Source organism: Arabidopsis lyrata (genome assembly GCF_000004255.2).
Source record: "Arabidopsis lyrata subsp. lyrata unplaced genomic scaffold ARALYscaffold_5, whole genome shotgun sequence".
Lineage (NCBI taxonomy): Eukaryota > Viridiplantae > Streptophyta > Magnoliopsida > Brassicales > Brassicaceae > Arabidopsis > Arabidopsis lyrata.
In genome coordinates, this window is record NW_003302551.1 from 14,863,105 (window position 1) to 14,875,286 (window position 12,182).

The 12,182-nt window shown below is 38.6% G+C and overlaps 1 protein-coding gene across 1 annotated transcript; it reads right to left on the reverse strand.

Annotated features, from left to right (window-relative positions):
* Positions 1 to 26: 26 nt before the first annotated feature.
* LOC110228702 lies at positions 27 to 1,151 on the reverse strand. Its single transcript, XM_021026766.1, has one exon. The coding sequence runs from the start codon at positions 868 to 870 to the stop codon at positions 235 to 237; it is 636 nt and encodes a 211-aa protein (XP_020882425.1). The 5' UTR covers positions 871 to 1,151; the 3' UTR covers positions 27 to 234.
* Positions 1,152 to 12,182: the final 11,031 nt, after the last annotated feature.

Here is a 12,182-nt window from a genome sequence, read left to right on the forward strand (position 1 = left end):
ATTCTTACGTTACCGACAAAAACATGTGGAATGACAGAATTTGACCAATCAAAATTTGAAACTATTGTCCACAAAGGCACATAAAGCTTCTATTCTTTACTTTTTTTTTTTTACTAATCATGTAAATATCATATAAATGAAATTAAAGGTTTACAAAGATAAAACCTAAAGAAGAGCAGCCAAGGCAAAAAAATAAAACAAGGCTACAATAATGGAAGGAAAAAAAAAGAGCAGCTAACGAATCCAAAGAAGCATTAAGTTGCGCCAACGCTTCTTTCGCCGTCTAGAAGTGATGATATTGCGCAGCTCACGATCGAGCAACTTGAAGATAAGATGCGGAGCAAGCCGCTGAGAGTTGTGGAGGACATTGTTCCGCTGACGCCAAATGCTGTAGACCAAAACCTGAGCGACTACCTTTCTGAGCAAAGAAGGCGCGGAGGAAGAAGACTGCCGAGTCCAGGAGAGGAGCTCAGCCCATAAGCAGAACAGCCTTTGTCGGGGGCATAAACGATTGAAAACTAGTTTCCAAATCTGGGAAGAGAACTCACAAGCGAGAAAAAGGTGATCTCTGGCCTCAGTTTCAATAGTGCAAAGGCAGCATTCCGAGGATTGAATCTGTCCCCAAGCAGCTAGCCTCTGACGAGTTGGCAGCCTATTTAGATGGCACACCCACATGGTGAAAGCATGCTTTGGCACAGCTCCTTTGAACCAGATTGAGCTAGACCACTCTTTTAGAGAATCTCTTGGCCTCAAAACTTCCCAGGTACTTGCAGCGGAGAAGCCATTACATATATTTCCCACGCACCAAGAGTAAGAATCTGCTAACAAATCATCAGCTGGTAATAAAAGCTTTGTGGGGATACAAGACATATGTTCTGTCACATAATCCAGCCCGTGCAGCTTATTTAGTCTTTGGTTATTTTTTTTTATTTTTTTTAGTCTTCATGAGTCATTTGTTCATGTTCGGTCACAAATCGGTGAATGTTCTATAATAAAGCTGTATGGACCATAAGATTTTTACCAGATTTATTCTTTACTTCTTTCTTCAAAGTTTAAGATCTTAAATTTTGTCGACTATCAATAATTCCAAAATCTTATGGTCCATAACATATGTGACAGAACATATGTCTTGTATCCCCACAAAGCTTTTATTACCAGATTTATACAATTCGTTTGATAATTGAATTTCTGATTGAGACACTACTCAACCTTTGCTATAAATGGTGTGTCTCTTGCTTTGTCACTTTCTTGAAGTTTGACTAGTAATAGTGATAAATAATCTTAAATACGACCCCATCCAAAAAACGATTCAAGATTTGAAATCTTGATAATAAGCAACAAAACAGAAATATTACATGAAATGTTCAAAGTCTTTCTTTTTTTTTTTTTAACTCAAAAAATGATTTTAACAGTCTATAAGGAAAACATGATTTGATCAAATAGTAGCACTTCATAATGAATATCGATCAAATCATGTTTTCACGATTAAATCATGTTTATTCTGGGCTGTTAAAAACATTCAGTAGTAGCAATTCTTAATGACTATCGATCAATAAACTATTCAAAGGTATAAGAAAAATTAATAAAATCATAAAAAAATTAATAACATTTTAAACCAAACCAGTCTAAAATTGATCACGGTGGTTACATCGTGGTTAAGCTTTTAACCAAAAAGATTTCTGGTCTTTGCTAAACCAATTTTTTAAAAATCCTGGATTAATGGGAAAGCCTTTACTATGAACGCTTTCACAAAAGCATCTGACTTGAGAGAAAAGACTCGAACTGCGTTTTCCATAGCAAGTAGTTTGTTTCAGAGAGCTTAAGAGTGACACAATGAGAGATGTTCATAACGGAATGAGAAAAAGGAGTAATAGAGCCATCCATGGCTCTGATACCATGAACGCTTTCACAAAACCTTAAGGAAAGCTTGAAGAAGATGGAAGAAGATAAACTTTCTCATTCAACTTAATTATCTCATACAAGGGTTTTGATATATAAAGAAGAAAGTAATCATAGAAAAGATGACGCGTGTCAGGCTAGTTGCACATGACAGCACACGATCCGAGAACGCCAAAACTGTTTCTCAGGTTGATTTTGTGACGTTGCTCGTTCGTACTCGCTTCACGACAATGGCGTGATACTCTGCTTTTGACTGAAGCAGAGACCATGTTGCTGGGCTTCTTTTGAATCAGCATTGCAGCCTCTGTTCTCTGATGGGCTTCGACTTTAGGCCCATTTGTTGAGTCTTCACTGCTTATACTCCCCCGCAAACTTGGCGTCGGTGGTAAGCAAAGTCCAAGTTTGAAACGAAGGACGAAGAATGCCTGTTGTGGTAGGGATTTGGTGAAAATATCAGCAAGCTGGAGAGGCGCCGGAATGTGCTTCACAATAAGAGCACCTAGAGCAACCTGTTCTCGCACATGATGAAAATCTCTTGCAAAATGTTTTGATTTTGAGTGGAGAGCAGGGTTTGCGGTAAGATGGACTGCAGACAGGTTGTCACAATACATCTCTGGAGTAACAGGTTGTGCAACTCCAGTTTCCCGAAGAAGAGAGTTGAGCCACATGATTTCTCGAGAAGCAAGCGACATGGTGCGGTATTCTGCTTCTGTTGATGAGTGAGATACTGTGGAGTGGCGTTTTGATGACCAAGAGATGATATTTTCTCCGAGAAAGGTACAGAATCCTCCTGTGCTGCGACTAGTATCCTTGCATCCCGACCAGTCACTATCACTATACACACGGAGAACTGAATCCGTGGAATTGGAGAGATTTATTCCCATTTGCAGAGTCCCTTTAACATAGCGAAGTATCCGCTTGAGCAAGTTGAAATCATCCTCTGATGGAGCATGCATCTTTTGGCACACGAAATTGACAGAGAATTGAATGTCAGGCCTTGTCAGAGTAAGATATTGAAGTTTACCTGCCAAACTTCTAAAGTAAGTCGGGTCTGAGAAGGGTTTAGACTGTTCTGAGAATTTCCCGGGTTGCAGAGGTAAGGGAGTTGGCATAGGAGCACAATCCGCCATTCCTGCTGATATAAGAAGATCTGTAGCATATTTTTCTTGGTTGAGAAACAGACCTTTGTCATGAAAATGAGCCTGGACTCCCAGAAAGTAGTGTAAGGGACCCATATCCTTCATTCTGAAGATGGTACTTAGACTGGCCAAAAGTTGACTGATAAGCTTTGTGTTGTTTCCAGTGAGTAGCATATCGTCAACATAGAGGAGTAAGTACATCACATCACTTCCTTTGATATACACGAATAAGGAGGGATCTGGATAACTGCAGGTGAAGCCAAACTCTATAAGAAAAGAGCTAAACTTGTCAAACCAGGCGCGTGGAGCTTGCTTAAGACCGTAAATAGCTTTCTTTAGCTTGCATATGTAATCAGGCTTGCTTGGATCCTCAAAGCCTGGAGGCTGCACCATGTAAACTGTTTCTTTTAAATCCCCATGTAAAAAAGCATTCTTGACATCAAGTTGCTTAATGTCCCACTTATTTATTGTTGCTCTGTGTAGGATTGTTCTGATTGTAGCTGTTCTAACCACAGGGCTATAAGTCTCAATGAAATCAACACCCTCTTCTTGTTCATATCCCTTTGCTACTAAGCGAGCCTTGAGTTTATCCAGGGCACCATCTGCACACAACTTAGTCTTAAAGACCCATTTACAACCCAATGGTTGAATTTCTTCTTCTGGTGGAACAAGATCCCATGTTTCTGTCTCATGCATAGTGTCTACTTCTTCTGTCATAGCACCTTTCCATCCGGGATCCTTGAGAGCAGTTTTTACTGTCTTTGGTTCTGGATAATTACTCTTGACAGTATGTAGAGCATATCTAGGATTAGGTTTGCGAATCCCATCCTTAGCTCTAGTAACCATAGAGTGACTGTTTTCTGATGCAGAAACTTGAACATTAGGAGAAGCTTGAACACTTGGAGAACTAACCAGAGGAGGGAAGTCTTCTTCTGAAAATATTGATGATGGAGTTATTGCAGGTGTAGCTGAGGATGATGTTGAGTGAGGTGTAGTCGGAGAGCTAGGAGTCTCTGATGGTATGTGCTGAGGAGAACTAGCAGTAGGTATAGAAACGCTGTCGCCAATAGAAGCAGCATCAAAGGCTGTCGTACGCTCAGGACATTCCTGTACCACTGCAGTCACCGGAGCACTTACATTTGAGTTTTGAGGAGGAGTGATAGTACTGTGTTGAGGAGACTGCAGAAAACTTTGTTGCCAAGCAGTCAAGAGAGGAGAAGAAGTTGTTGGTGAAATAAAGGAAGCATACTCTTTTTGAAAAGGGAAGTGAAGTTCATCAAAGAGAGCATGTCTGCATATATAGACCCTGCCAGTTGGAGGATAGAGACACCTATACCCCTTATATTTCTCATTGTATCCCAAGAAGACACATAACAGAGATCTTGGATCAAATTTGTTAGCTGAGTATGGCCTTAAGTAAGGATAGCAAGCTGAGCCAAAAACTCTTAAAGAGGTATAAGTAGGAGCTTTACCCATTAGAAGTTCATAAGGACTCTTGTTGTTTGGTAAGACTGAGGAAGGTAGGAGATTTCCCAAGAATGATGCAGTAAAGAAAGCCTCTACCCACAAGTATTGAGGAACTTTACTCTGAAACATCATTGAAAGACCAAGTTCAGTGATATGGCGATGCTTTCTTTCAGCAAGACCGTTCTGCTGTGGAGTATGAGGACAGGAGATGAGCTGTTTGATGCCACATTGTGAGAGATGACTCTGAAACTTTGTGCTAATGAATTCACCTCCTCCATCACACTAAAAGTTAGCAATTTTCTGCATAAAAAGATTCTCCACCATTTGTTGAAACAAAATGAAAGTAGAGTAGAACTCAGACTTGAGCTTTAATGGATAAAACCAAGTAAACCTTGAAAAATTGTCAATAAAAATGACATAGTATCGAAAACCCTGTGAAGAAACAACATGAGCTGGCCCCCATAAATCACAGTGGATGCGTTCTAAAGGCCTACTGGAGACAAAGTCTGATGCAGAATAAGGAAGTTTACAAGTTTTTCCCAACTGACAAGCATCACAAAGAGAAGAACTTGTCTTATTCATTATTATAGCTTTATTGATAGCTAGTTGCTGCAAAACATTCTGGTGAGGATGCCCCAGCCGCTGATGCCAAATCCCATCTGTTGTTGATTGTTGTCTTGATGAGTAGTATGCAGCAAACTGAGGATTCTCTAACACATATAGGTCCTTAGTTCTGCTTCCTCGCGTGAGGAGCTGTTTGGTCCGTTTGTCCTTGACAATGACACCATCAGAATCAAAGGTGAAAGAACAAGGATAGTCAGCCGTGAGTTTTGAGACAGACAGCAGGGACTTTGTTATTTCAGGACAAACTAGGACATCGTTTAAAGGTAAGGTAGTACCTTGCATGGTGGGAAGAGCTATAGAACCAATGTGTGTAATCGGAAGGAAGTCACCATTACCAACAACAACAGCATCATCTCCTCTGTAATGTTGTGTGTTCTGAAGTTGAGCAGTTGAATTGGTAATATGAGCTGTTGCAGCAGAGTCTGGCACCCATTCATGCCCTGAAGACTGATCAGAGATCTTCATTGTAGCCATGGCTTGATGAAAGTCATCTATCTGGTAAGCATGATCAAATCTCTTGTAACATTTGAAGGCTGAATGACCGTATTTACCACATATTTGACAAGTTGGTCTTTCAGAACTTGAATCAGAGGACTGGTTGATCTGCTGATGAAACCCTCTGCCCCTAGTAGAGTAACCACGACCTTTCCCTCGAGAGCCAGAGCGACCATAACCCTGACCTCTTCCTTGGTTGTAAGAGTGGCTTTCAGTAGCAAACGCAAGATGAGGAGTTACAGCAGCAGAGTTATAGCCTTGGATCTTATCATCAAAGTTAATCAAGCGGTAACCAGCCTCTTCAAAATTTGGTCCAGGAAACTGATCCATGGAGTTTTCAAGATAGGTAGATATAGTTTCATATTCCTGACCTAACCCGTATAAGACCCCATAAATTTTCTCTTGATCAGTGAGAGGACACCCGATTGAATCAAGTTGGTCACAGATAACTTTAGCATCAGACAAGTATTGAGTCATTGTTTTCCCTTGCTTAGACAGATTGTTCAAACGACGTTGCAGATCTAACTTTCTAGTTGCAGACACACGATTAAACTTCTTACCAAGGGTAAGCCATACCTCCTGAGACGTGTGAAGACCGTAAACAGAGCGGAGAGCTTCCTCTGAGAGAGATCCAAAGAGCCAGGTAAGAACATTTTGGTCGTTTCTTACCCACTTGAGGAACTCAGGATTTGGAGACTCTGTCACCGTTTCACCGTCCCTCACCGCCGTTGTAGGAGAAGGTCGAGGAGTAGCTCCGGTTACATAGCCCAAAAGCATCTGACTTGAGAGAAAAGACTCGAACTGCGTTTTCCATAGCAAGTAGTTTGTTTCAGAGAGCTTAAGAGTGACACAATGAGAGATGTTCATAACGGAATGAGAAAAAGGAGTAATAGAGCCATCCATGGCTCTGATACCATGAACGCTTTCACAAAACCTTAAGGAAAGCTTGAAGAAGATGGAAGAAGATAAACTTTCTCATTCAACTTAATTATCTCATACAAGGGTTTTGATATATAAAGAAGAAAGTAATCATAGAAAAGATGACGCGTGTCAGGCTAGTTGCACATGACAGCACACGATCCGAGAACGCCAAAACTGTTTCTCAGGTTGATTTTGTGACGTTGCTCGTTCGTACTCGCTTCACGACAATGGCGTGATACTCTGCTTTTGACTGAAGCAGAGACCATGTTGCTGGGCTTCTTTTGAATCAGCATTGCAGCCTCTGTTCTCTGATGGGCTTCGACTTTAGGCCCATTTGTTGAGTCTTCACTGCTTATATACTAAACCAAACTTTGTGCACATCACAATTGCGACGTAACGTTAACAAAGATGAAATTTGAGTTTTCATTTTCGAAATGGGCGGTCTTTTCAACTTTTGAAATTTGAAAATTTCTTATATAACCGACTTAAAATTGGAGTCGTAGAGCAAAGGAAATTAAAAAGCCGTTTAAAAGAAGAAATGCGTCTACTACAAGTCTCTCGCTAATATCTCTCATATTTAGAAAACCCCAAATTCTCATTTTCGAAAAATGTCTGCCGAAGTTTTAAACCGGTGGTTTTGCGGCGGCGTTGCTTGGTTCACCGGCGATGATGATCTAGGAAGGGCGTTCTCTGAGTTCGGCTAGGTTAATCGATTATCTGAGGTCAGTTACACAAGCGATCTCTGACTCCCAAATTCCAGATTCAGTCGAGCCGATTCCGATGAATCTGTTTCCGATTTGTGTTTCTCTGTTACTTGATTCGATTACTATTACTTTAATTTATCCCATTTGGTTCGTTAATCTTCTTGAATTTTATGAGTCTGGGTCGAGTGATTTTGTGATTTTATCGCTTTCAATACCTTCTCCGATAGTTCTTTCCGATTTGCGATTTGTTTGATTTGACAGATAATTAACGATCGCGAGACTGGGGAATCTTAAGGGACTAGGATTCGTGACTTTCAAAGATGAGAAATCAGTGAGGGATGTTAATGAATAGATGGATGGGAAAATGCTCGATGGTCTTAGTAGCATCACCGTGAACGATGAAGCGGTGGTGTATACGGTGGATGACACGAAAGTCATACAACGGAGGCTATTCATTTGGATGCGGCGGTGGTGGTGGACGCCGAGAGGAAGGTTGTTACGGAGGCGGTGACTGGTAAAGTGGTATTCGAAGATAAGTGGTTTTGGGCCTCCGGTTTGGTGTTTTGTTCTTTTGATTTTGCTCCTACAATGTGATGTTCTTTCTTTTGCAGGATTTCTATATTGGTTGTTCACTTAACGAATGCATTGACATAGATGCACACATACATACATGATTCTTTGTATGATTATATGTTAACTTACTTGCTTCCTCATTTTCTGTCTCCATTCCTTGGTTCGTCATTTACTTTTGTACCTTCATTCCTTAGTTCCTTGCGTGTGTTTACTTGTTTCCTTATTTTTCTTCTTTGATTCTTTGCTTATGTACTTGTTACATGCATTAATACATTCATACACTGGATACGTACATTCATACATGCATACATACATAGCATACATACATTCATCTATGCATACACACATATGTATACTTGCATACTTCCTTGTACACATTCATAATTGCTTGTCTGTTTCTTTGATTCGTTGTTTACTTCTTTGCTTCCTTGATTCTTTGTCCGGTTCTTTGCTTACTTGTTTTTCTGCCTTCATGGCTTGCTTGCTTAATTTCCAGTTTCCTTGGTTTGTTTTTAACTTCATTGTGTGCTTGTTTGCTTCCTTACTTTTGTCCTTGCTTAATTGTTTGCTCTCTTATTTCATTGTTTGCTTGTTGGCTTCCTTATTTCATGACTTGCTTGCTTAATTTCTAGTTTCCATGGTTTGTTTTTTACTTCATTGTGTGCTTGTCTGCTTCCTTATTTTCATGACTTGCTTGTTTAATTTCCAGTTTCCTTGGTTTGTTTTTAACTTCCTTGTGTGCTTGTTTGCTTCCTTCCTTTTGTCCCTGCTTGTTTCCTTGATTCCTTGCTTACTTGTTTGCTCTCTTATTTCATTGGGTGCTTGTTTGCTTCCTTATTTTCATGACTTGCTTGCTTAATTTCCAGTTTCCTTGGTTTGTTTTTTACTTCATTGTGTGCTTGTTTGCTTCCTTCCTTGTGTCCTTGCTTGCTTATTTCATTGTGTGCTTGTTTGCTTCCTTATTTTCTATCAAAATATGCATTTTGCTTACATAGTTCATTGAGCGTCTGTCAAGAAAAATTCCTTGTGGTCATTAATGTCGCTACCACAAAAATATCTCTTTATCAAATAACTTACTGGAAAGACATATGTGGAATAAATTTCGCTGGTCAAGTTCTATGATCATTATTCTCTCTAATTTTTTATTTGTTGGTTTTAATTGTCAGGGTTTGAGTGAGACCCTGACACAACGTTTACTTGCAACCTTCTTCTAAACTGCCTCATGGAATCTCTGGCACAAGGTTTGAATACCGTGTTTTTCCCTCAAAGTTCAACAGTTTGATGCGATGTCATAGTTTCTATACCAAATCAGATAAGGTATAAATGTTTTAACTCTGCTTGACCAACCGACCTAGACAAAGGTATTCTAGATATGGAACTCGTTTGATATAGATATTCTGTCTTTTGTTCCTCTGAATCACTCAGTTGATTTCTATCATTAATTTTGGTATCTAGACAGATAATTTTGTCATTTTTTGTTCCAGAAACAGAAAATCATCCAACAATTGTGACCATATTCCTGCTTTTGTTCCAGAAGAAGATTAAATAAACTCCATGGTTCTCTGTAAGTTTAGTTAGTTTGATAGCTGAATCTTAAAATCCTGTATATCTTTCTGGCACTGTGTACACTTAGGTAAAGTCAACCGTGCTGATTAATTCTATCCTTGACTTATAAACTGCAGACAAAAATTTGGCCCAAGTATTTTCAAAAAGGTCAAAGGAGGTCTGAACAAAAGATCCTATGATGATAGTTAACTTTTTTATCTTCAGAAAGGTTCAAGGAGCTGACGTGATCCATATTTGCAGTGTGAGAATACCTTTTGGATGAAGCTACCATGTTTGAGGAGCTTCATCACAAATTCATGAAAGACAAAGCTATCTACAAGGTTTAAAAGGTAAAATTTATGTTTCCCTTTGGTTTAGTGTTCTCTCACTCTTAAGATCAGTAGTGTGTTTGGTGTTTAATTAAAGTTTTCTTTCATTAGCTAAGTGTTATATTACTAAAACTAATGAACATGTGTTTCTGCTTGGCAGACACCAATTTAAAGTTTGAGGAGGACAGGGAGAGGTCTATATGCGATATGAGAAACTAAGTAAGCCAACAAACCCCTTATGAGACCACTGTTAATGAGATGGCACACGTACTCACTTCTGCTTGTAAAATAACATGTAGGGAAAAGGAGAACACAATGATATACAAACAAGAGAGCTTCTGTTCACAACATCTTGCTCAATTGGAATAACGCTGAAGAAAAAAGAAGCGGGTAAATAATAGCCTCACAGATATACACCTACCCTCTATTTTTTGTTGTATGACAGAATGTGAAATCTCGAGGTGTAGGATGACAAAAATTTCAGCATATTGAGGAAAACTCTTGGCTAGTTTCTGGATGAGTGAAAGATTAACTTCTCTTCATTTGACTCTAAAGGTAAAGAAACATCTTACGTTGATCAGTTAGACGTTTTTTTAAGTTTGTCTGAAACTATGTAGTCCAACAATATCACTTGTCTACATGTTTTTAAAAGCCTATGACTTTGCTATCTTACTAGCTTTTCCCTTTCTTCTGTCGCTTTCATTACTTGGAATTTCATGTACAACTTGTCCTTTATGAAAGGTTGTCTAGTTGTATGTCTCCAAAGTATCTTACATGCTTATTCAGCTTGCTGGTCATTGCATAAATTTCGTTTCAAAGTGAAGACAAATTGCTAACAAAATAGTGTTAAAATTTCTGCAGATCAGTGGCTCAGTTTACAGAGCATTATATGGCTCAATTGTGGTTGTTAGCATTGCTCACATTATAGGTTGGTTTTGTTTCCCACTTTCTTCACCTGGTAGACAGAAATACTTAGCACTGTTTCAGTGTGAAAGAAATTAAAGTTTGTGATTTATTAAATTTTGCAAGGAAGAAGAAAGGAGCTGATTTTGGCTGGATTCTTGTTTTGTTAGAGCCCTTGTGACTGCACTAGCACCAATCTATTCCTTCTGATAATTGGACATGTTACTTATGGGGTGGTTAAACTGGTAAGTAATACTGATCATGCTTTATTAGTGGCTCCCATCAAAATTCCCTTCAAAATACCATTTTTCACACAAAGAATTTGGAAGGTCCAGTTTTCTCCAAAAGTGAGAATTTACTTGATTTTCATTTTTGTTTTGTTTGATTGTGATATAAGATTTTGGAAGGTCCAGTTATCTCCAAGAGAAGAATATCTATGAAATGGGTTCTGCCTCCTGGGATCTATTTTCCTTGGAACAAATTTCAACTACAGGTTGCAACTTGATATTTCTTATAGTTTATATTTGCTTCTCCTGCACTAAGTAAAAAATCTCTGTGCTAAATATGGTGAGGAACTTCTGTTGTTTCTATTGGATTTCCTTAATAAGTTTTCAAGGTAGTGGGGATCAATACAACATTAGCGGCAGAGAACGATGTGGTTTTAGTGTGGGGAACATGAATGCATCAAGGTATCTAAATTTAATACTCTTGTTTCTACTATGATCTGGTCATTCATATTTTTGTATCTCGGATTTAGTTTATAAATGTGCATTTCAACAGGGAAGATTCTTGAAAATTAGTACAAGAGAAGAGAATTTTCATTAAGTTCATGATTGGAACACATGCAGTTTCAGCCTCTCAGGTATATTTTTCCACTACAGTCGCAGAAGTAGATTGATGGTCACAACAATCTTGGTAAAACTTGTTTCTAGTCTTGTAGGTTGCACATGGACTTGAACATACTAATGTCTTTTGCTTTCAGGTAAATTTAATGCTCTTGTTCCGAATCTAATCCGATCGTTGACATTTAGCGTCTGAAGTTTAGTTAATATATGTGTGTTTTCCTGTAGCTTGCAAAAATAGAACAAGAGAAGAGAGATGTCATCAAATTAGGTACTATTTTTTTTAATATAAATGTGCATTTCAATAGGGAAGATGCTTGAAAATTAGTACAAGAGAAGAGAGTTTTCATTAAGTTCATGATCGGAACATATGCAGTTTCAGGTATATTTTTCCACTAGAGTCGCAGAAGTAGATTATTGATGGTCACAACTATCTTGGTATAACTTGTTTCTAGTCTTGTAGGTTGCACATGGACTTGAACATGTTAATGTCCTTTGCTTTCAGGTAAATTTAATGCTCTTGTTCCTATCGTTGACATTTCGCGTCTGGATTTTAGTTAATATATATGTGTGTTTCCACAGGGAATAATAAGCTTGCAAAAATATAACAAGAGAAGAGAGTTGTCATCAAATAAGGTACTATTGTTTAAACTCTTCTTGACCCACTAATTAGTACGTGAGAGAAATCGAGGTAAACTAAACAGAAGTTTATGAGTTTGTACATTTATTTTCTTGAACCTA

Bases quoted from the DNA above. Each gene is read 5' to 3' on its own strand.
- LOC110228702 (XM_021026766.1), bottom strand. From the start codon at position 870: ATGTCTTGTATCCCCACAAAGCTTTTATTACCAGCTGATGATTTGTTA.